The sequence below is a fragment of the Sinohyriopsis cumingii genome, chromosome 9 (genome assembly GCF_028554795.1).
Source record: "Sinohyriopsis cumingii isolate HCF-2022 chromosome 9, ASM2855479v2, whole genome shotgun sequence".
Taxonomy (NCBI): domain Eukaryota; kingdom Metazoa; phylum Mollusca; class Bivalvia; order Unionida; family Unionidae; genus Sinohyriopsis; species Sinohyriopsis cumingii.
Window position 1 is genome coordinate 58,525,822 of NC_142969.1, and position 26,396 is coordinate 58,552,217.

Below are 26,396 nucleotides of genomic sequence, written 5' to 3' on the forward strand. Positions count from 1 at the left end.
TAACAATTATAATACTTGCCATTTCTAAGAAAATAAATAATTTTCCTATTGATTTCATGCAGGTATGAGTCGATATAACATAAGTTTAAATTTTCTAGGCCTGCTGGTAAGTGATTACCGTATGTCACTACCGTATTTTGGTGGCAAATACCAAATTTATTATATGCAGTTGTAGTGACCCCTGATCCCAACCCAAATGTCCAAATATGAAAAAAGGGTGGGAATATTTGAAGGAAAATGGACTGCTATTTGTTTTAAGCCAAATTTCTAGTCCAGATTGTTGAATCTCAGAGCTGAAATGAGAAATTATCGTCCCTTGTATTATATATTAAAAATCGATATGAGCCCCTGTATCAGTACATGTTTGGGACTGGGTTAATGAATTCCAAGAAGAAAAGTTGATTTTACAGAATTTTATTTTTGTTTATAGACCATTATGTAATTTTGAAGATCTTTTGTAAAAATTTTAAATCAATCCTTTTGAAAATGTTTTTTAAATGATGGATTTTTAACCAGATCGTCTTAAGGAGATTATATTGTTTGAAAACTCTTGTTTGTGACTTTATTGGCACAAATAATTTAGGGTTAAAACTTTTTGTTACAAGACAAGATTCTAATTATTTGCATTTATTGTTTTTTTTTTAATACTGTAATAGGAAATGTTACTTTCTATGAGATGCATATATATATATATATATATATATATATATATATATATATATATATATATATATATATATTGCTATAGAATTCTTAAGAATTAAAGGTTTGAAAGGAAACAAAACATAATTTATGTTCATTATGTTGTTCCCACATAGCAACATGATGCAGCAAAAAAAAATCAGAATTTTTATTCTATACATTTAAATGACTTTACATGCCAATTTATAGGAATATAATCAAACTTGTTTCATGTGATACATTTTGTGGTTTTGTACATGCTCACCTTTTCTGACTTCGATGTTTTTGGTGAGTCTTGAAAGAGAAACATCTTTAGATTAGAAAATACATGTTTTTTAATCTAAAATGTTCTTTAATTCCATTCAGTAATGGTCATATGTGAACCTTGAAAAAAATGAATTTCATCCTGGAAATGCCCTGGAAATGACCAGGAAATTTATGTTTAGAAAAGCGTGGGAACCATATATCTGGATCTGGTTTCACATACTAAATGCACTAATATCAGAATTCCGCTCTGTTGTTGACTGCGTCCAGTAGTAAGCCCATGCCTGATAATAAGGCCAGCCCCACCCCATTTTTGTCTGTTTATAGCAAATTTTGGTGAACACTTAACAAAGAGATCACTTAGTGTCTTTGTACATGCATTTCCACCCACACTCTACATTAATATCAGTGCTGAATGTTGTTTATTTTCCTGTTATTTCAATACCATTTTATCTCTTGTAGTGACTGCGGAGTTGGGGTATAGTTTTAGTGTGCACTTATTTATGTCTGACTAAATGAAATGGCCTCATTGTTGAAGCTTGGGTGTGAGTTAACATGCAGGCCATGTGCATCATCTTAACAAATTTATTGTGGTATCGTCCAGGACTTTTTATAGGGTATCATCCAGGACTTTTTATGGGGTATCATCCAGGACTTTTTATTGGGGTATCATCCAGGACTTTTTATGGGGTATCGTCCAGGACTTTTTATTGGGGTATCGTCCAGGACTTTTTATTGGGGTATCGTCCAGGACTTTTTATGGGAGAAGTGCTGTAAATGTGTGATTTAAAAATAATAATAACAAAAAACAACCCTGACCTCTGAAACATGCAAAAAAATTAATTTGGTGTTGTAAATTTCTACATGTATGTACTGAACTTGTAGCTTTTGATATGATGTGACCTTGGACTTCCAGTCTTGAGATCCTACGGAGGACACTAGCAGATTGTTACATAATTCTTTCACAACTCCCATTTTTGTCTCCCTATAAAAGGCATGGAGTGAAACCTGATATTTTAATGTTACATGATACAGTATACACTTTTGAAGTCTGATATCACAAAGTTCAGTGCTCAGTATGTAGCTGATAGGTGTGACACTTTCAGGTAATTTGATATTTTTCAAATTGATGAACCAGGTGTTTGCATTTTGCTTGGTAATAGGTAAGCATGACACAGTCAGTCTAAATATACATTTTGAGAGTTCAATGGATGCTCAGAGTCACCACACAATCCCTTTGATGTCTGCTGCAGTTTCTGTTCCTAGTGTTATTTAGTTACCTCATTTATGTTGTGATATCACGACTGTCTAATTTTGTTCAAAACCTTGGAAACATTTTATAAAGAGAGTGCATTTGTAATAAAGGCTGGGATATTTAAGTTTGGCTACTAAGTTTTTCTTCCAGATAGTCTTCCAAGCAGTCATCTATTCTTGAGTTTCTCTAACCCTGTAACTTTTATTTGTAACAAATATCTTGTATGTCACTTTTCACTTTATTTGAGGAAGCTTGTATGAATTTTATTTTTAACCTTTAATACAATAAAACATCTAAATCCTGTTCCTAGTTTACAACAAGGAACAGGATTTTGTTGGATTAATTTGCTATGCTTAATGTACATACATTCTGTTGATTTTTAAAATAAAGGGTTTGTTTGGGTCAAACTACATATAGTTCCTGAGGGCAAACAGGATGCACAGACTAAGTGAGGGATCCAGGACCAGGATCTGGGGTCTATTTGTCAAAAGAGTTTATTGATTGTCCTGTTGTTCATAGTTTTTTTTGTCCATCTGTTCTTTAGAACAAGTTTGTTAATCATTACTTCAAACCTACTTGGGGGATTGGCGTGAAACTTTACATACACATTCATCCCATGGTATTCTTAGTACAAATTGAGAATGGTATTGCTCAGACATCCAGTATGGCTACTACAACAGCCATCTTGAAAATATTGTTATTGCTGCTTCTGATTAAATGGTCAGATCAACATGAGGTATTCACTGAAAGACTTTTTATTATGTTTAGCTGGTCCTAAGTGAAAATGGCATAGATCTGACATCCAATATGACTTCCTCAGTAGCAATCATTAAAAATATGCTACTCCTTCAGAATGGATGGTCATATCAGTATTTCACTGAAATACATTGTATGACTTCCAGTTCCTAGAGAAAGAGGTGCCAGTCCAACATCAAATATGGCTGCCATGGAAGCCATCTTGGAAATCTTTATCTATCTTGTCCTGAATGGAAAAGTCACATGGACATGGAGTTTTTATTTGATTATTCCTTTTAGTTGAAGTCAATCATAAATGAAACTGGTGCCAAACTGATTGTCACCCTGTTGCCCAGCTTCAAGATCTTTTTAATGCTACGATTGCCACCCTGTTGCCCAGCTTCAAGATCTTTTTAATGCTACTCCTCCTGAATGGATGGTTATATTTACACAAAAGACATCCTATGCTAACTAGTTGTAAATGAAGTGTACATTCAAATGGCCACTATGGCAGCCAGCTTCAAAATCTTCTTGTTGCTACTCCTCCTCGATGGATGGTCATATTTAAGACATTTTGTGCTGACTAGTTGTAAATGAAAATGGTGCCAAGTTTATGTCCAGAATGGCCACAATGGCAGCCAGCTTCACAATCTTGATGTCACTACTCCTTCTCTACAGAAAAATTAGACTGACATGGATATTTCATTATAATCCTTTTTACGGTATTAAAGTTGCTCCTCAAAGAAAATGATGCCAATCTGACATCCAGTTCAAAATCTTGTCATGACTGCACATTCCGAATGGATGGTCATATCAGGGTCTAGTTTTCACCAAAAGACTTTTTATTATGTTTTGTTGGCCATAAATGATAATTGTGGTAAGTTTGCATCCAATATAGCCAAGACAGTTGTCATCCTGAAAATCATTTGGACAAACAAATCTTATCACCTCAGAATTAGCTTTGACACTTGCATACAAAAATTGTCTTACTGGTATCTTGGATTCCTGGACATTCTTTTCAGCCAGTAGGTTTAGACCCTTTGAGGCACTCATGTCTTTTAGTTTTTTTTCTGATATTCACCAGTGAAGACCACCTGTTGGTTAATGATGGGAAGGATAGGTACTGTAAGGTACACATTAGCTGTGATTGGTCATGTAGATCCAGCTTTGCTATATACATGTACCAAGATCAAATGAGGTGTAAAAAGAAAATCTGACACTTATTTACTATGATGCACAGAGCTGAATGCTCTGAGCTCCATCCCCCTTATAGCTAATTAACAGTGCTATGAAAGCAAACAGGTACAACCTGTGAGTTACTCTGTCATGTAGTAACTGCCAATCACATCCTCTCTAAGGAGACATTTTCCTCACTGGTAGCAAATTGAGACTGAACCTATGTGAACACTTCCACTATTTAAAGTTCACTCAGATCATGTAAAAGTACATAATATATTTTATGCAAATAGCCAGTTAGCCACACTATGCTCTTAAAAGATTTCCATTTAGGTAAATTTCGTTGGTTTAGAGGTTATCATAATAAGTTCATACCAGTGAATATATATGCTTTAAGAACAATCTCCCTTTGTGTTGACACTGTTATGCAAACCTCCCATGATGCTCTGCACATATGGCCAGGTGCATTGTCTTAAATGACCAATTTCACTGAAGAAATTGAACATTGGGCTGGTAATAAAAATGTTATGTGATGAAAAAATACATGTAACTTTGAATCAGTTATTTCTAGCTATGTTGTCACTGGAGTTTTAGTTCATTTAGTCACAACTATGTCCATGAAAGAGGTACTGTGCGTTTAAAGTGGCAGTTTGCAGTACTTTAATTTCAGCCATTTGTGTGAGTTGGGGGATGGTGTGGTGGTATAGTGAGTGAGTGTAAAATTGTGCGGTTGGGATGCTTTATTTGAATGAAAGTTTGTTTGATTGTGTCTTATCATTATTCAGCATTTTATAATGCATTTATTTTCATGTTATTAAGCATCCTTTTACTTTAAATTGCAATAATGGATAGATAATGTGGTCATTTGCGTGGGATTTAGTTGGTAATACAATATATACCTACTTATGCAGAGAAAGTTTTGGAGAAAATGCTTTGGCAGAATATTTGGCAGCAGAAATTGACAGGTATATACTGATGCAATAAAAAGGAATAATAATGCTTTAAAACATCAAATACCTATTTCTTTTTAAAACTTCTCTCTCCTGTATGACATATTCTGAAGACAAAATATCAATTAAAGTAATTCGGAAGCCATACAGAAACTCTTGGTAGTAAAACTTATAATTTGGTAACATATGCACAAATTTGTTTATACTTTCTGCATGATATTTGTGTTTATATGGGTAGATTGTTGTCCCAGCACAATCATGCAATTGATTGTTGTAATTTGATCTTTATAACCTTGAACCAGTAAACTCAGTATAATTATGGTGATAAAATAATCCATTTGGTATGAATGATGCATTGATAGCCATCAGCTTTGTTGGTTTTTTTTGTTCATGTATTCAGTAGTAGTTCATAATAACAAACTACATGCTTGAAAAACAAGCAATATTCAAGCCAGTGAACTGAGTGTTACATTTACAAATCATTGAAAATTCTCAAAACTGCATGAGTGTATTATTGAGATATACTCTTGTATTGTCCCACTTTAAGTAGTATTGAGATATACTCTTGTATTGTCCCACTTTAAGTAGTATTGAGATATACTCTTGTATTGTCCCACTTTAAGTAGTATTGAGATACACTCTTGTATTGCCACACTATAAGTTGTATTGAGATATACTCTTGCATTGTCCCCCTTTGAATTGTATTGAGATATACTCTTGTATTGTCCCACTTTAAGTAGTATTGAGATACACTCTTGTATTGTCCCACTTTAAGTAGTATTGAGATATACTCTTGTATTGCCACACTATAAGTTGTATTGAGATATACTCTTGTATTGTCCCACTTTAAGTAGTATGGAGATATACTCTTGTATTGTCCCACTTTAAGTAGTATTGAGATATACTCTTGTATTGTTCCACTTTAAGTAGTATTGAGATATACTCTTGTATTGCCACACTATAAGTTGTATTGAGATATACTCTTGTATTGTCCCACTATAAATTGTATTGAGATATACTCTTGTATTGTCCCACTTTAAGTAGTATTGAGATACACTCTTGTATTGTCCCACTTTAAGTAGTATTGAGATATACTCTTGTATTGCCACACTATAAGTTGTATTGAGATATACTCTTGTATTGTCCCACTTTAAGTAGTATGGAGATATACTCTTGTATTGTCCCACTTTAAGTAGTATTGAGATATACTCTTGTATTGTTCCACTTTAAGTAGTATTGAGATATACTCTTGTATTGCCACACTATAAGTTGTATTGAGATATACTCTTGTATTGTCCCACTATAAATTGTATTGAGATATACTCTTGTATTGTCCCACTTTAAGTAGTATTGAGATATATTCTGGTATTGTCCCACTTTAAGTAGTATTGAGATATACTCATGTATTGTCCCACTTTAAGTAGTATTGATATATACTCTTGTATTGTCCCACTTAAAGTATTTTTGAGATATACTCATGTATTGTCCCACTTTAAGTAGTATTGATATATACTCTTGTATTGTCCCACTTTAAGTAGAAGTTATAATAGGGCATATCTGAGCAGTTATACATTTCAAGTTATAAGTCAGTGCTTGCCGAGTTACTTGAATTAATACATTTATGATGTAACTTGTTTGGTAGCAGTTTATACATTTGCACTATGAGGAGTATATATTCATTCATCTTTCAAAATGGTGTAAGGTGCATTGTGCGTATTGATGGTCTGTCTGCAACATAAAATATTCTCCATTTACAAAACTGCTTAAAACTGTTAATATAGTTATTACTTTGTATCAAATAATATCTCTCCTGAAGTCAAAATTTAATAGGAAAATATTAAGTTTCAAGATGAGTTATGTTAAAAAATTAAAAAATATATCAAGATCAACTATGTTTGACGGGGACTGGGTAAACCTGACATCTGCCTTATAGCAGTGCACATATTTTCATGTTAACATTCTCAGTTAATAGCTACCTACGGTATATACTCAATTATTAGTTTGTGTTTTTCACTGGAAATTTGATTGATAAATCTAAGGATAATATTTGAAACTCTATATGTTTGCAGTATATCCAAACTGAAATGGTAAGCTCTTCATGCAAGCTTGCAACAACCCTGCACAAACTGTTACTGTGCAAGCTAGTATTTGGAAACTTGTGGCAAGCTTGCACAAACCTGCACTGAAAAATATTTAAGCTTATGCAAACCACATAAAAGAAATCTTGGAAGCTTGCAGAAAATTGCTCCAAGCTTGTACAATCCTAAATATTATAATTTACAAGTTTATTCAAGCCTAAATTATTTAAAGAACAAGCTAATAAGGACTAACAACAATCTTGCATTAATAAACAACAATCTTTAAGGACACATGGTACTAATTATACGGAAGAACTGTGAACCAGTCTAGAAATGGGTGAAGAAATAATAGAGTATTTACAGGTTTGGTGGTCCATAATTGGTTAATAATGAAAATTAAAATTTTAGGAAAAATATCTTTTGAGAGCTTATCCTATATGTAATGTAAAAAAAAATATTGACAAATTTCTACTGATGCAATTTTCACATTTTTACAGGCTTGATTCAGGAGTACTCAGTACTGAAAGTAGCACCTGATTCATTTGGTGCAGAATCAATAACACATGTTTCATGCACATGTATGTAAACAAAGTGCCACGGGTCATATGGTGTTCTCCACACATAAGCTTGCACCAAGGTTAGATGTGCATGAAGAATTATAGGTGTCATTATCAGCACCCAGAAATTTTAAGTTATTGAATTTTGAATATGATAGTGTTTCCATATGTTTACCATTGGAGTTGAATTAGTACTGTGAGTCCTTAATGGATAAACAACAAGCTTGCATGGGCAAGAAGCTTGTATGGACAAACAAGCTTATGCAAGGTTCATTGCTGTAGAATATTGCAAGCAGAAATGATTTTACAGACCAATATAGAATACTCTCCATGATGATAATAGAATACTCACCATGATGATAATAGAATACTCACCATGATAATAACAGAATACTCTTTATGATAATAGAATGCTTACCATGATGATAATAGAATGCTCACCATGATGATAATAGAATGCTCACCATGATGATAATAGAATACTCTTCATGATGATACTATATTACTCTTCATGATGATAATAAAATACTCACCATGATGATAAGAGAATGCTCACCATGATGATAATATAATACTCTTCATGATGATAATAGAATACTCACCATGATGATAATAGAATACTCTTCAAGATGATAATAGAATACTCACCATGATAATAATATAATACTCACCATGATAATAATAGAATACTCTTCATGATAATAGAATACTCACCATGATGATAATAGAATGCTCACCATGATGATAATATAATGCTCACCATGATGATAATAGAATACTCTTCATGATGATAATAGAATACTCTTCATGATGATAAGAGAATACTCATCATGATGATAATAGAATGCTCACCATGATGATAATAGAATACTCACCATGATGACAATATAATACTCACCATGATGATAACATTGTTGCAGTAAAATTAAAAAAGAGATTATATATTAAATAAATCTGAAATAAATGGAATAAATTCAACTATTTGTAAGAAGATTTATGAAAATACACATATTTTGAAACAGCCTTCTTTCAGGTAAAAAGTTTTTAAATGATGTTAATAATATGAACTTGTTATAAAATTCTGTTGCTAATTCTCAGTGTTGTACAGTGAGAGGCACGTATCAGCAAATTTACATCGGATACCGCATTTACTAGATTTTTGTTCAACAACATGGCCTAATATTTGTATTCATGTTTTGCATTTGAAAGCATGAATGGTAATTGATACAACTTTTTGGAATGCAAAATTATGTTGTACAGATTGCAAGTGTGGCATCAACTGTACTTAAATTAAGTTTTTTTGCAGATCATATTAAAAAAGAATGTAGTTAGGGTACTTTCACTGTGAGCTTAGAAGTACTGAATACCACTTCACAATTACAAGTACACCAAAATTGCAGCATGATTCTCATGTGAGATATAACTTGTGTTGTTCCTGTGTGCATTTTAACATGCAAATTACTGGTAGGTAGAATTCACATGAGCAATAGAATCTAACAAAATCTGAAAATCACATTAGCAGTATCATATCCAATGTAAATTTAAGGAACATTCCAGGTATTCAGGCTGCTTCACAGAAAGGCAAGCTCTTCAGTCAGAGGAATCTCTCTCGGCTGTTTTCTCGAATACGTGGGAAAAATCTTCACATTTATTTCTGCTTGGCTTTAGAAATTTACTTCCATATAGAAATCCATATAGGGGAGTAGGGTGTCAGATGGTTAGGTTCCCTCCCATCTGTTCAAATTGTACACTGTTAGGTGAAAAACAAGAATATTAGCCATTTAGTACACTGAACCACTTCTTCTAAACAGATCCTCTCAGAATAAAATCCTTCATACTCCCCTGCTTCTTGTAGAGTCAGGTACCATCCATTGAAATATATTACAACAACATGTACTATGTAACCTGGGCAAAATATTTGACTATTAACAAGGGTTTTTGAAATTTCTTACAAATTGTCAAGGAATGGCTAATTTTGTAATTTATGTCCAATGTTGATGCACAAACGATTAAATACACGAGGAATATTCAAATTTGGTAACATCATCAAACATCACCCACTAACCAGTTTGGGAGAAGCGTTTAAGTTCAACATTAGAGAATCATTTCACAAGTAGCAGAAACATTTTTTAAGTGTTATACATGAATTGGCCATCCTTTAAAGAGACCCTAAGTATTAGCTTTACCATCCAACATGTCATGAACATATGCAAGGCTGCATATCTTGAGCTGAGATGCATCAGCTCAATTCGCAAATATCTTTCAGTTGATGCCACTAAAACACTTGTGTGTTCATTAGTACTTTCATGACTGGACTATTGTAACTCAATTCTGTCTGGTTCATCTCAGTATCTGCTCCAGAAACTTCAAAACACAGCTGCTCGGATCATACTTAGAGTACCACAATCAGAGCACACCTTCCCGCTGGTCTGTACCCTACACTGGCTATCCATTCGATTCAGAATCAAACACAGAATCACAGAAAACAAATTCTACGTGTTCCTGTTTCTGACATCCGACCATGGATAGCCAGTGTCCCAGGGTACACGACCAGCAAGATACTTATGCTCCTCTTCTGACAATTGTATACTCATTATTCCCACTATGAAAAGAAAGTCATATGGACAGCGTTCTTTTGTATACCAGAGCCCAGCAACATGGAATGAATTGCCCACTGAACTTAGACACAAAGACACAGTGATCCCATTCAGGAGTGCTCTCAAAACTCACTTATTTTGACTGCAAACAAGAACAAGACCTAATAATGTTTCCTACCTTAAATATTCTCAGCATGTTTTTTTTATTATGTTTTCTAATTTCATGGTGTTTGTGTTTGTAATCATATCATTATGTGTTTTTTATCTTAAAGGTGTTGTTTAATGTTGTAAAGCACTTAGAGCTTCTAATTATTAGGTGCTATACAAAGTCCTCATTATTATTATTATTATTATTATTATTATTATTTGAAAGACATATGACATCTGCCAAATGATTTGTACTTTACATCTTTAAACTTTACATCTTTAAACAGAAGATAGCAATGCTCACCTGATACTTAGAGACCATTGAAATATACTTACTGTCCTCTTTTTGAAAATTAAAAATGATAAAATTAGGTGCATGGATGTTGAACTCAGTTAAAGTTAATTGCTTGAGAGCAATTTCTGGATTTGATATGCAAGAAGAAACAGTTCCTAAATAAAACAGAAATGAGATTAACAAGCTTGCATGTAATTTGATAATTTGTTAATCTATTTTCAACAACTGACAACACTGCATCAAAAACTGGAGTTGGGAAGGTGCAGGAGTAAATAATAATGATCAACAAAGTCATCTTCTCAGTTATTTTGTGACGATTACAAAGTCAGCCCATCTGACATATTAAATGTAAGGGAACACTACAGCAATGCTGTACAGTATAACTAGCTGCCAGTTCACATGTCTACTTTGAAATTCTTGATACTGTATTGCTCAGAAATATCAAAGATGATTTCAACACTCATCAGTTGAAAAGAACAAATGGTCTTATTTTGAATTCCTGACAATTCTTTCTGGCCAGTACAGCATCAGACCCTTTGAGATATATGATTTGTGTCAAAAAGCCGAGTGTGAAGTTTTTAGGGTATGTGTGGGTATTATGTAAAATGTGGTTCTTATGTTTTTAAAACTAATGTGATCATTATATGAGTACAAATTAGAGTTAATTTTTGAAGGACTCCTATTTGTTTTTTTTTAGCTGACTGCTGTATTTTGTTTTCCTTTTGAAGATTTTCATCCTTTTCATTTTACAAAGCTTTATGTTCAAGTATCACCAGTATATTACTGTGTAAAGTACAGCAATCTCAGTTACGCTTTGTTTACTTTTTTACAGGTTCCACAAAGGCCTACATTTTATGGAAATGAGTAAGTATAACATACTGTAAAGCTACAACTTTTTTAATAAGCACAAGTTTGGTGCAGCAAGAAAAACCTATTAACTAAGATATTGTTCACATTTGATTATTATGTAATGATAGATGGTTGGTTGGTTTGGTTTTAATTGTTATATAATGATAGATGGTTGGTTGGTTTGGTTTTAATTGTTATATAATGATAGATGGTTGGTTGGTTTGGTTTTCATTGTTCTATGATGATAGATGGTTGGTTGGTTTGGTTTTTTTGTTCTATAATGATAGATGGTTGGTTGGTTTGGTTTTCATTGTTCTATGATGATAGATGGTTGGTTGGTTTGGTTTTTTTGTTCTATAATGATAGATGGTTGGTTCATTTGGTTTTGATTGTTCTATAATGATAGCTGGTTGGTTGGTTTGGTTTTGATTGTTATATAACGATAGATGGTTATTTGGTTTGGTTTTAATTGTTATATAATGATAGATGGTTGGTTCATTTGGTTTTAATTGTTTTATAAGTTTAGATGGTTGGTTGATTTGCTTTTAATTGTTATATAATGATAAATGGTTGGTTGGTTTGGTTTTAATTGTTATATAATGATAGATGGTTGGTTGGTTTGGTTTTAATTGTTTTATGATAGATGGTTGGTTGATTTGGTTTTAATTGTTATATAATGATGGATGCTTGGTTGGTTTAGCTTTAATTGTTCTATAATTTTAGATGGTTGGTTTGGTTTTAATTGTTCTGTAATGATAGATGGTTGGTTTATTTGGTTTTAATTGTTATATAATGATAGATGTTTGGTTGGTTTGGTTTTAATTGTTATATGATAGATGCTTGGTTGGTTTGGTTTTAATTGTTATATAATGATAGATGCTTGGTTGGTTTGGTTTTAATTGTTATATAATAGTATATGGTTGGTTGATTTGGTTTTAAAGCACTTTGAGCACATTTTGGCTATATCGTAATAAGAAAATTGGAGCAAAGTGTAAAGTCACACAGTGAATTCCAACTTGGGATAGTCTGGGATGGTATGAACTCTGCAACCCTTGAATTACAAGTGTGATGCTCTTCCAATTGAGCTGCTGCAGATCCCAATATAGAATACAGTGAATGTATATTTCCAGTCCTTCAGTAAATTACAGAAATCTTGCTTCAAATATTCTACTGTTACTAAAATATAATGGAACTGGCTTGCAATAAACTCTAGGAATCACCAGTCAGATTTTGTTGATTTGGAACTGGCAAGGATATATATATATATATATGTTTGTTCCTCTAATAGTACTTTGATATGCAATTTGTGTTTGTATGTGGTTGTGTTTTATGGCATCTCAAAACAATAGTGATCATATTATACCAACTAAAGTTTGGAACTTGTAAAACTAAAATTGCATAATAACTTTGGGAAGATAAATCTTTACAAATAAATGGATAAGCCTGACATATATAGGGGATATCAAATGGGTAGTGACTTCATATTGAATTTATGAAACAAGTTGAATAATATCCAGCTTTTGTGAGCCTTGGTGAGTAAAAAGCTGGACATTATTCAGTGAGTTTCATAAACTTAGTATTTTTTTTTGCACTGTTCAATAACTTGTAACATTTATTAGTTTTATTTTTACTAATTTTAATTCAAATAGCAACCATTCTTCTGAATAAATAGAATATTTGACTCGAGCAACATAATTTTTCAACACATGTTAAGACAGATGTGACCTTTTGTTCCACATTTCCCTTGGGGCAGTTGATAAGAAAATATGGCCACCAAAATTCATAGTAAAAACAAAAAGTTCTAATATTAATTAAATTTTCTCTCAGTCATAGCCAGTCAGTAAAGATAATACTGCACACGAATTTCATGAACATATTTGGATCACATAAAGTGATATTTTAACATGTCTTATCAAAAATATGAAACTGCAAATAACATATATGTAAAGTGTAGTGACTGTGTGATAAAGCAAAATCAAATATAAAACAAATAGATATTAAGTTCAGTAATATCTGTGTAAAATAAAAGATAATGGTAACAATAAAGAGATGCTAAGATCTGTATTTGTTATGGAAGTGGATTGACATTAGCATAATTTACAGTGGTGATCTGATTACGAGCCTGAAGTTGTATCATGACATCAATTTTACGATGTCATCATGTTTATATTAGGATGATTATGCTAGTTCAGGTCATTAAAGTTATCAGTGAGGTGATCTTTACAATGCACACTGAAGACACATACCTGTCAAAGTGCCAGGGGCAAGGTTTCCATTGTTGTGTTGGCTTTTTTCTAATTGCCCAAAGACTGTTACAGTTTATATCCAACCCACTAATTCTGTGGACATGATTGATTGTAGTGACCATGCTACTCTGTTGTGTTCTGTATTGCAGTGAATTGGAAACTGATTTACATAGACTTGGGAGGGGGGTGTATCTCAAAACTTTATGATATTGATAATCTATTGCTGATCTGATACTATTGTCACACCAATCTGATGATGAAAATAGCAACTTAAGATGCCTTCACTAATTTACAGTAATCGGTGCATTAGTGAAAATCTGTCATATGTGTAAGGTACTATGGGCCTAGAGTTGTGTTACATTTTTCAGCAGGAAAATTTAAATATATTGAGGGTCTTACAAATAATGATAAAAACATAAATAATCATATCAATTAAAAAAAAAATTCTTTATTTAAAGATGGTAAATCGTTAGCAACTACTCTCCTTTTAGGCTCTCTACTATGCTAAATATAACTCAGATAATTTGTACAAATTGACTGACATGACTGTTACATACTTAAAATATTAATGACATTCATTTTTATTAATATCAATAGATATAACGTGCATGACAATCAAAAAGTTAATAGGGCCCTGAGTGGCCAAGTGGTCTAAAGTGCTTACTGTTCTGGATCACTGACATTTCACCTCTGTCTGCGTGGGTTTGTGTCTCAGGCACGACAAATGTGGTTGCATGAGAAAACCTGCCAGTAGCTTCTTGTGGGTCAGTGGTTCTTTCCGGGGATTTCCAAGGTTCTTTCTCCACCAGTTATACTGGCCACCATGTATAGACTATCTTGTGCTGAAAAATGGTGTTAAACCTAACAACAACAACAAGTTAATAAGTTATTAAATATGAAATGAATAGTATGATGTAATATATTTCAATCCACTGTTCCAAATAGCATTATGAGATTAGTGATCATTTAGAATAGAAATACTCCATCATAAGGTAGTATACACTGTGACTATCATAAACAAGTGCTGTCATGATAGAGTACTGTACTATTACTCCATTATAAGGTTGTTCCTCAATAATGTGGTGTACTCTGTCTCTCTTGGAAGTGTTATAACAAAAGTATTGTCCAGTTGACCCATTTTTAGGTGGTCACACAATAAAGTGGTATTCTTTGGCTTCCATGGACAGTGTTATAAAGATGGAGTGCTGTACTTTTATCCCATTATAAAATGGTCACAATAAGGTTTATATACTCTGTGGCTTCCAAGGACAGTTTTATAAAGATAGAGTACTGTACTATTACCCCATTATAAGATGGTCACAATAAGGTTTATATACTCTGTGGCTTCCAAGGACAGTGTTATAAAGATAGAGTACTGTACTATTACCATGAGTATAAGCTGCTCATACAATAAGGCAGTATACTCTCTGGCTTCCATGGACAATATTGTAAGGGAATACTGTATTGGGAATTGGTCCTGATTGTTCAGAGGGTAATGTTAAGCTTACAAAGTTTTAAGTTTACATCTGCTTCCAAACACCTATATAGCAGTCTAAGGTTCTGTTCAATTTTACAAAAAGTTTCAGGTTGAATGACTTTAATTTTTATGCTTTCAAGAATTGAAGTCAAAATTTTACAATTACAGGTGTGATAGAGAAAATATTAGAAAATCTTAATAAATTAAGCAACATTTACTTAATTAAAGAAGGGTGTGTTTTGTAAAAAAATAAACATCAATACTTTACAAGGAGGACTGACAGAACAAATCAGTCTTTTTTTTAATCTCTTTTATTCAGTTCATTTTAGTTTAGTTAAATTCAGTTCTTTATTAACTTAAGTGTTGATTTAAATATTGATTTCTGGCATATTACTGCTATAGCAATCTAGTGGCTAGAGCATCCGCCTCGGATGTGGGAGGTTGCAGGTTCGAACCCTGGTTGAATCATACCAAACACTTTAAAAAATGATACTAACAGCTACCTCACTAGGCGCTCAGCATTAAGAGGTTAGTGTTAAGACTGGTTGACCTGGTGTCAGGATAATGTGGGTGGGACATCATCTAACATGTCTGTGGCATGATGCCCCAGTGCAGGACATCACTATAAACTGTCACACTGCAAATATCATAGCAATATGGCTGAAAAATTGTTAAAGCTACGTTCAAAACCTAAATCACACACACATTTCTGGCATATTACACTGTTAGTTTGTTATGCAAACAGAGAGATAAAAGAAATGATAAAAGACAAGAAGAAATTTATTTACTATGTATATATGAGAGAATGGAGTTATTTGGCTTAGACTTCCTATCCCATCCTTCACAGATTTTGCTAGTTTTGCAAACATAGTCTAATCTAGAAACCCTTTATAATTTAGATTGAAGGGGAGTAAATTTTTTAAACTTGAGACTTTTGCTAAATTGTTCATCATTTGAGACTGTGTATTGTTGTGATAAGAGCCATTGTTGAAGCTCAGCAGTCTTCGTTTGGGCATCCATGTGTATGTCTGTATATCAATACATTCATCCATTCACAGTCATCATTAACCTGAATGTTTCAGTTTTTCATGTGGTCAGTTTGTCAATTACAGATGGTCATAGAATCGTGCTACTTAATGTGTGGATATATCTTAATATATAAAATACCAGTCTTCTTAATGCCCAGTGTGTGTGTATATATATATATATATATATATATATATATATATATATATATATATATATATATATATATGTGGCAAAAGACTACATTTGTTTCTTTTACAGGTACCATGGCAACATAACAAGGGAAGAGGCAGAACAGCTGCTATGTGAACAGGAGGGAAGTTACTTAGTGAGGAAAAGTGATCGGGCACCAGATGCCTATACACTAGCTATTAGGTGAGTTGAGCAAGTCCAATTGATGATGATACATGTAGGGCAGTTTTGTCCAAACCGCAGCCCGTGGGCTGATTTTAAATGGCCTGCCAGAGCTCGAACAGCTATATAGTCATTGGTTTTCAGTTTTCTGCTGCGGCCCTCAGCTTCAAAAAAATATTTTTCAGTGGCCCATGGTGTCAAAAAGGTTGGACATCACTGATGTAGGGGAAAGTTTTGTGTGGCTAATATTTAGAAATTTCATATGTCTCATTTTTGTGATTTTGGTTTTGTTGTTGCTATTTGGGGTTTAATGCCATTTTCAGCACATGATATGCAAAATATGGTGGGCAGTATATCTGGTTCAGGAAGAACCCGGGATTTTTTTTAAAAAAACCACCGACCCACGAGCAGCGACTGGCAAGCTTTCTCACATACCCATGCTGTGCAAGTCTAAGACTCAAACCCACACAGACAGGGATGAGATATGAGTTATCTGTAAAGGCTAGTGCCTTACACAACTTGTCTACCTGGAGCCCCGATTTTGGCCTTGATAACAAATTATTTTACTGCTTCAACTTTTAATGTTTTCCAGTAAAGTGTTGAAAGTTGCAAGAATAAATTCAAGCAGAAATTTCACCTCATATGGCATGCATGGACAGCACATTGGCATAGTGTTCATCATGTACCTGATGTACAGTCTAGGATTCAATCCCAATTTCCAACACCCTGGAGGGTTAGAAGTTGCCTTTCAATGACCTTTGATTTTCTTTGGGTTATTTGGTGTCAACCACCTTAAAGCCTGTCACATTGGCATATTTCTGCGTCTCACCTGGCAGAGAACAATGTATACATGTATTTTATGAATGTGTTGAATAGTAAACAAAACAATGTCAATAAAATAATAATAATCATAATACAGTAACAATAATAATAATAATATTCATTGCATGATTTGTTCAAAAACTAATTTTGGAAGGTGATCCTGTGTACAGAGATCACTTGTGTACAGCGACAAGTTTTGCCTTTTTTGCTGTTGATAGGTTTGACTTAATTTTTTATTAAACCTCCTCATAGAATCTCGTTATAATCTCTCTTGGCATGAATCATTATGAAGCTATAGAAATCTGTCTACAAAACAATCATCCACTGTATTGACTTTGGGGTCAAAGTCACAATCATGGATAATTTGCATGTCAGTTTTTGTTAACATTGTTTCATTTTCTTAAATTTCCAAAACATCTTGTTTGGTTTTATTTGTATTTGTTCATATTCATTATGAAGCTTAGGGCAGTTCCATTTATCTTACCCATGATTGGTAGCTTTTAGAAAAAACTTATGCTAGGATACTCAAGATGGATTTCTCAAACATTCATATGAAAATAAACTAAAATGTGTCTATGGGTGACCATCCCACATTAACTCTTTACCTTCTGCTGACGCATATATGCGACCATAAAAATAGCCTTGCAACCCCAGAGATGCATATAAAAGCTGCTAACAATACTCTCTCTGTCCCGGCTGGCTCATACATGCATTTCCGGCCAAGGGTTGGGAAACCCCAGATACGCATATACACGTTTTATGTTAAAGCTTTGTATTGGATGTAATTACAAACATCCGTTCATTTTTAAAACATTTAGCCAATGAAAGTAGTCTTTACATAAAATTGATGAACATATTCTGTTAGTGGTTTTACAGCATATAAGCGGGAAATTGTATTGAAAACGAGGTCAGTTGTGAAAGCAAAACAGAATGGCAACATTCATGTATTCCGACGACGATTCTGATGCTAGTTTTGAAGGATTTGAAAGTGATGATATTGCAAATGACATTGATTTTAATGATAATAATAATAACGAAGACTTTGTATAGTGCCTAATCTTTAGAAGCTCTAAGCGCTTTACAACATTGGACAACACCTATAAGATAAAAAACATATAATGATATTATTACAAAAACAAACACCATGAAATTAGAAAACATAAAAAAAAACATGCTGAGAATATTTCAGGTAGGAAACATTATTATTATTAATCAGATTCAAGATGAAGGATCGGACATTAGTATAAGTCCTGTTTCGACACCTGACAATTCAGATTTATCTGAATCTGAGGATGAAACGCACAACGATGAAATCTGGTTGGAACACTTGAGACTGGTAAACATGGACGACTTTACAGCAGTTTCAGGGCCAACATTTATTTTAGAAGAAAATGCAAGGGAGATAGATTTCTTTTTACGTTTTTTTCCGGAAGAAATATTCCATTTACTGGTAGATGAAACAAACAGATACACCGGAAAACAAATTGAAGATAAGCCTGATCCCAAGTGGTCACCTACTTCGGTAGCAGAAATGAAGGCATTTCTTGGAATACAATGTAGTTTTTAGTATTACGCAAATTCCTGAATACAAGATCGCTTGGAACACAGGTAACTTTTATGGAGTACCAGGTATTCCAGATGTAATGACAAGAGAATGATTCGAAAAGCTGTCAAAATATTTTCTTGTTAACGACGTGACTAACAACCCTCCAAAGAGACAATCTGGGCATGAGAAGTTGTGTCATATTAGACGAGTTCTAAAAACTGTCCTTAAAAGGTGTCTTGAAAATTATACCCACCCAAGGATCAAGCTGTTGATGAGGGTATGATAGCATTTAAAGGCAGATTATCTTTTAGATAGTACTTGCCAGTAAAGCCTACCAAATTTGGTATAAAAGTATGGGAGAGGGCCCATCCAGCAAATGGCTATGTTCATGAATTTCAGATATATTGTGGACGTGAAGAAGGTCGAGGCACTGAACATGGCCTAGGGTCCCGAGTTGTGACAGACTTGACAAGAAGTCTTGTTGGCAAGAACCACCATGTTTACATGGATAATTATTTTTCAAGCCCGACCCTTTTCGAATCTTTGGAAACTGACAAAATATACTGCTGTGGAACTGTACGTGCAAATAGAAGAGATATTCCTGAAGCCATGTAAAATCCCAGAAGCCTTTCAAGAGGCCAGTTCAGAACAATGCAGAAGAAACACTGACAATAACTGCATGGAAAGATAGAAAATTTGTACATTCTCTTTATAACAACATCAGCTCTGGAGAAGAAACTGTAGTTCAGCGATGTCAGAGACATGGTGTTCGCCAGCAGATAACTGCACCTGGTGTGGTCACAATGTACTCCAAGAAGAAAATGGGTGTTGACTTGGCTGACCAGATCAGAATGCAATATGGTACATGCAGAAAAGCAAAGAAATGGTGAAAGTATCTGTTCTGGTTTTTATTTGATATAGCCCTTTGTAATGCCTTTCTGACCATGAAAGAAAATGGTGTCAGCTTGACTTTCGAAAAATCTTGGACAGCAGTTTATTGCAGATTACATGGGATGAAGGAAACGGCCAGCAGTATCAGCTATAGATAGTGAAGGTAACTGCCACTGGCCAGTCAAATTTGACAAGCGAGGTAAATGCAAACTTTGTTTGCAGAATGGCAGCAGACATGAAGTCTTTATTGGCTGTGAAATATGCAAAGTTAAATTGTATGTAGACAGAGACTGCTTCAGGCAGTATCACAGGAAATTGCCAAATCTACAGTCAAACAGTGGACACATTGTTTTGAAAAATAGTGTAGTGAAAAGTAGTCGAATATACATTTTAAACACAAACATATAATAGTAATGATAATAATAATAATGAGGACTTTGTATAGCGCCTAATGTTTAGAAGCTGTAAGCGCTTTACAACATTAGACAACACCTGTAAGATAAAAAACATATAATGATATGATTACAAAAACAAACACCATGAAATTAGAAAACATTAAAAAACATGCTGAGAATATTTAAGGTAGGAAACATATATCTTGAGGTATTTTTTTAATATATAAATATGTGAATATAAACATTGATTCCTGTGGATTATATGTACTTGTTGGTGGAAATAAGTGGCACAAAACATTGGTAAGTGTTTAAAATTTTATTTTTCATTAAATTACATAGTTTGCATCGGACAAGATTGATATTTTTAAATGTAGACAGCATGTGCACTAACTCAAGAAGCTCTCACTCAAGCAGCCATTATGATACCTGGGGTTCAGCCTACAAACAGCTGCTAGAAGGCAGGCTGCTTATCAGGCTTAGTAGGCAGGGCAGCAAGTACTTGCTGAAGGTAAAGAGTTAAAAATGCCTTCCTGGGTCCTAGTATGATTTACTGGACTATGACAGTTTGTACTGTGTCATGCTTTCTCAGACTTGTGACCCTGAGGTCAAAGTCACACATTTTTCACCAGTGCTTTGATTGTGGGCTCAACAGGCATGCTCAGGTCTTCATGTTTAAAAATCTCAAATAATTTCTTATGAATCTGAAGGTGTTGATCAAATATTTCCTGCATGCCATTATTGAGGGCAGGTGTGCTACATATGTATAGTGTTTTGTCCCTATTGAGGAGAAAAATTCACATGTGCATCAAATCACAGGCTGAGTCATGCCCTTAGGATAGTGGAATTGCAGTTGCTTCATATTCACTTGGAAACTCTGAAGAACCCCACCCTGCATACAATGATTGGACATGATGAGGCAATGTTGCAACATTGTCCATTGAGGCAGGTCCTGTTCATATCATTCACCGGTTCTATTTGTATTTTTCCAAGACCTAAATATGGAAGAAAAAAGTCACAAAATTAATTCCTTATATTGCACTTTCAGATTTGATGGCATAACAAAGAACTTCAAGTTGTACTATGATGGTCTTCATTATGTGGGCGAGAAAAGGTTTGAGACAGTGGAACAACTTGTTGCTGATGGTCTTATCCATTTTTACGTTGAATCTCGGGCAGCAGACTATATTGCTTCACTATCAAATGAGTCCAACTATGCCGAGTCTCCATATCTGGCATACAGTGTAAAGAAAAAACGTCTGCAACAGGGCAGGAAAACAGTTGCGACCAGGAGGATTGATTATGTGGATGGCAATTTGATAGGGTGTACAAATGAACCCCAGGTTTGTGTTCATTGTGTGATTTCAATTCATTTAGCTGTTTTGTATGATTGAAGCAATTTTATGGCATAGACCATATCTAAGTTTGAAGTCATCCATCTCTGTAAAAATGAACCTTATAGTTTGCAAAAGCTGTGAACTGGTTTAACGTTTTGATGTTTGAGATAACAAAGCAATAGTGTTACAAAAGAACCATAAAACCGTTTGAGAAATTATGAAAAGTAGCAATTAATATACAGGAGTTATGACTCATATTTTCATGTCATGATAAATGTTGGGTTTACTATTCTAATTTGAAATGAACTGACAATCAGTTTTTGTATGCACTTATGTATTGAAATATGTTTATTTCTCATCCATATCAATATATTATCATTCAAATTTTGCACTTATAATGAATAGATCATTATTCATTCCTAAAATGGAAAATGTGCACCCATAACAGGTGTCATAAATATCCATACCAGTTCCTTGTTTATTCAGGAAAATTCTAACATGTATCATTATCAGCCTTCTCTGCCATGAGCCTCCCATACCAGGATTTGAATTTTTAATACATGTGTATCTTCTTATCTGGAATTGACTTTGGACATTTGAATCTAAGCTTTTTTCTCCCTGTGTGTTGCTTTTGAAATAAATGCAATAGTGGTTTTGCTGGAGACTTTATCTTTACCCTTCATGTTCATGATCATCAGCCATGTGACCTGGACTGTTGCCAAAGCTAATTAAAATCAGTGAGTTATGTTTGTCAGTCAACAAATTTTTTTGTCTGATATTCTTTGGCTGTAAGCATACTCTGTTCATTAATCCAGCTCAGGATGCACTCAATACAGTCAGTCTCTTGTCTTTTTTTTTTGCTGTGGTCTTTTTATGCACCCTATTGGTTCCATAGATGCAGCTTTCTTGCGCCAAGGATAAAAAATAAGAGTCATTGGTCTCAGCCTAAAATGATCACTGATTGATTTTTATGTGTTTGTGTACTTTCTCATATTTTGAAACACTATGATCAACACCACAGAAAATAAGTGTGAATTTAGCAGTGGATATTTAGTAGTTGCAGTCATGTTAGGTTCTCCATTGCTTATAAAGGAAAAAAATCAAGTTAAAAAGGGGGAGTAACTTTTCTTATTAAGATTATAGGAATGCATAATAGTTCATACTTACTGATTTAATTAGTTCCTTCTTATCTCCAAAGACTGATTGCTTTTACATTCACAATTAGGTTAGAATTAGCATTGAGACTGAAACATTTCTACAGTTATGCAAACAAAATATTGAGACTCAAACATTTCTACTATTATAAAAACAAAGCATGAGACTTAAACATTTCTAACATTATGCTAACAAAATTCCTTATAATGAAGAAGCTATTTGATCTACAGTTGTAGAATATTTTGGTTCCTTAACTTACCTGTTTATGTTTTTAAAAGTTTCTGTGTTTGTATTTTGTTCTTGCTTCAGGACCTCACTATGGATCTGGAAGTAGATCTAAGCAGCATGGTATCTGATTTTGAGAAACCCCATGTCTTCAAAGTAAGAATCATTTCATCATAATTCCTGTTGTTTGAGAAGTGGGCAGTAAATATCCAGTTTCTAACAAAGTGGGCAGTATTTCACAAATTTCTAACAAAGTGGGCAGTATTTCAAAAATTTCTAACAAAGTTCTTGCATTTTCATTGGGGAAATAGTGTCAGTCAGGCGGTGATCTGGTGTAAGACTATACCTGGTCAGTAGAAAAAATATATGGAGCATGACATCACAAATGAAAATTCTTCATCCTTTCTGAATCTTGTCTTATCTGAAAATAATGTGAAAGCTGTATTTAGGTCATATAATGTGGTGTACATTTAATACTTTGGTGCAATCTCCAGTTTGGGGTATTACTGTATAAGTGGGAAATTTACATAATTCTAACACAAGTATTGCATTCAGTTAAGTTTCTTCTAAACCTAGTATTATTTCATACCATTTGTTAACAAAGCATGTAATAAATATTGCTCTGTCCGTTCTTCCTAGGCTGTAACTCTTCTTTCAGATGTCACTGTTTAGACCTCATTTTCTGCAAATGACATATTGCTTACACCAAAAATTGGCCATGCTTCTTTTGTTTTCTTTTTTCAAAATAACATTCCTTCAAAATTGTGACCAGGTTATTATTTTCAATACCTTTCCCCACATGCATAAGAGTTGCAGTTTGGATCATCTGTGGATAAATGTTTGATTCACGACAAACCTTGGCCACAGTGACCTACTTTTCTGAGTTTCGCAGCACTTGCTTTTTATACTAATTTGTGTCATATAAGTTGAGGTATCAAGAATGATCCCATTTGTTTTAGTTCCTTACTGCATCATTTACGCAGCTTATGAACCCATTTCATAGTTTTTAATTCTGCACCAGTGAAAAATCTCACCATGATGCCAATTGGAGTATAGACACAACAATATAATATTACTGTCAAGCCCATATTAGTTTGCTGTATTTCTTTCATTTGTGTTGTAACTTTTACGTGAAATGGTTGCAGCTTGGCAGATTTCAGTCTCTCAATCAAATGCTCACTAAAAAAATCTTGTTTCATTTATTTTGTATCAAAAGAACCTGTGCAATTATATATTTTGATCATTTTAATCTGATCACCATTTTACATAATTACCTCTTGTTATAACATATTACCAGATCAGTACTTTACCAGACTCCCTTTTGTTATAATACTTTAACCAGAAATATTTTATTTCATTATGTTTGCTGGTGTCTTGTTTATCTTATATTTTACATGGAAGCAGGTTCTGTTTTTGTTAATGCAAAAATAGTGTTTTTTAACTAAAACTTAAACATTAAATTTCACCTCGTTAATAAAAAATTTTGTCCTTTCATTTTGCCTATTTGCTTGGAAGACACCACAGAATGAAAACATTGTTAAAATACAGTATAATGTTTAAAGAAATATGAACATTGTCATGTGCTATGGGTAGATTTGTTAAAACAATGTATGCAAGTCAGAGCTGAATTATTTTCAAGCCTGCCTTGGTGGAAGTTTTCCTGGTGATCACTTAAGCATCCTTGTGCATATCTGTCTAGATCTCCATCCTTCTATTCACCAACATCTTGGATTAAGCTCTGTGTTCAAGCTTCTTTATCTGATACACTATTTGATCATGATACCTTAGGAGAACTATTATCACCTCTCAAATTCAGCCCCCCCAGGTTACATCTAGCTAGAGTGATCTACCCTTAGTTCCAACTCCTGTGAATACATAAGTTACTGCTTCAGCTCATGATGAGTAGCACATCTCCAAAGAGAGGGCTTGCAATCCACATCTACCTTAATACAAGGGTCTCCAACACATGACACATGGTGTTATTTCCTGCCACCCTCAACAACACCCAGAATTTGTAAAATAATAATGCAGGCATTTTCTTCACAGCCAGTAAGTTTTGATAAAAATTTTGGGCGGGCATATAATTCCATGCCACTTAGCATAGGTGGCACTCTACAGTTTCATATTTTGCATAGGGTTAAGATTTTAAAGAAAAAAGAATTTCCCTGGCTTTCCTCACTGGTTATACTGGCTATTTAAAAAAGATCTTGTATATCTTAGGTATAATTCAAAGAACCCTTAATTCCCTTTATTTTGGTGTATGATTGATGGGTGTACTATGGGTTATAGAGTATACAGCTTGGCTTTACTTGGTAATTCATTCATTGCACTTTCAGAAGTTGGTATTGTCTAGTCTGGCAAAATTCATTTTCCCTATTTTAATCGCTGCTATGTATAGTGTACTTTAGACTAATTCAGGCTGATTTTCTAACACAAGGGAGCAGTCATTTTAGTTAGCAGTGTGCTTAAATCATGTAAAATTTCCAAAAGTACAATATCCAAAGAAATATCAACATTACATTAATGTAGCATAGAGGTATGCCAACATTCTCTCCATTGTGCATGTTTTAAATGCGAACTACTTCACCTTACATGCGTCACTCTCTCAAAAGTACATATTAACTGGTGAGTGCCCCCATAACAGAATAGCATAATTTATTACTCTTATTTCTTTTAGCACACACACCAGACCTGCAGATATTTAAATACAGTTATAGCAATGTCAGGGGACACATTATATACCCGTAAAAGTACATACCAAGGGTACCAAACTTTGTGAGGATGAAAAATTGATGATACTGAAAATTCATAAATACTGCTGTCAAAGTAGGAAAGAAAACAAAAGTTGGATTTATGGAGTCAACTTCCCTTTGAAGAGAATACTAGTCGAGCCTGCCTTAAGGCAGAGGTCTCAAACTCAAATCACTAAGAGGGCCACATAAAAACTAGTACATTGGCTGGAGGTCTGCATCATTGAAACCTTTTCATACAGAGATATTAAAAAGTGGAGTAAAAATTAAAGAAAAAGATATAAGAGTAATAAATTATGCTATTCTGTTATGGCCGAGTCATACCAGAGACTTAAAAAAATGGTACTAACAGCTGCCTCGCTTGGCATTCAGCATTAAAAGGTTAGTGTTAGGACTGGTCGGCCTGGTGTCAGGATAATATCTGCAGCATGATGCCCCAGTGCTAGACATCACTTTAAACTGGCAAACTGCAGACATCGTAGCGATATGACTGAAAAATTGTTAAAGCTACATTAAAAATCAAAATCACATCACATCACATCAAATGTACCTAACTTCTTACTTTGGCTCTTTGACAAGAAAGAGTTTGCA

The 26,396-nt window shown here is 33.9% G+C and overlaps 1 protein-coding gene across 1 annotated transcript in view; it reads left to right on the top strand.

The window, feature by feature from the left end:
- The window catches only part of LOC149791889 (N-chimaerin-like), a 99,827-nt gene that overhangs the window by 25,677 nt on the left and 47,754 nt on the right, over positions 1 to 26,396 (top strand). The window contains exons 5-8 of the mRNA XM_089970395.1: positions 11,568 to 11,599; positions 16,595 to 16,708; positions 21,387 to 21,681; positions 23,140 to 23,211. Of these exons, the coding sequence (XP_089826521.1) occupies positions 11,568 to 11,599; positions 16,595 to 16,708; positions 21,387 to 21,681; positions 23,140 to 23,211 (513 nt within the window). The remainder of the gene's footprint in view (positions 1 to 11,567; positions 11,600 to 16,594; positions 16,709 to 21,386; positions 21,682 to 23,139; positions 23,212 to 26,396) is intronic.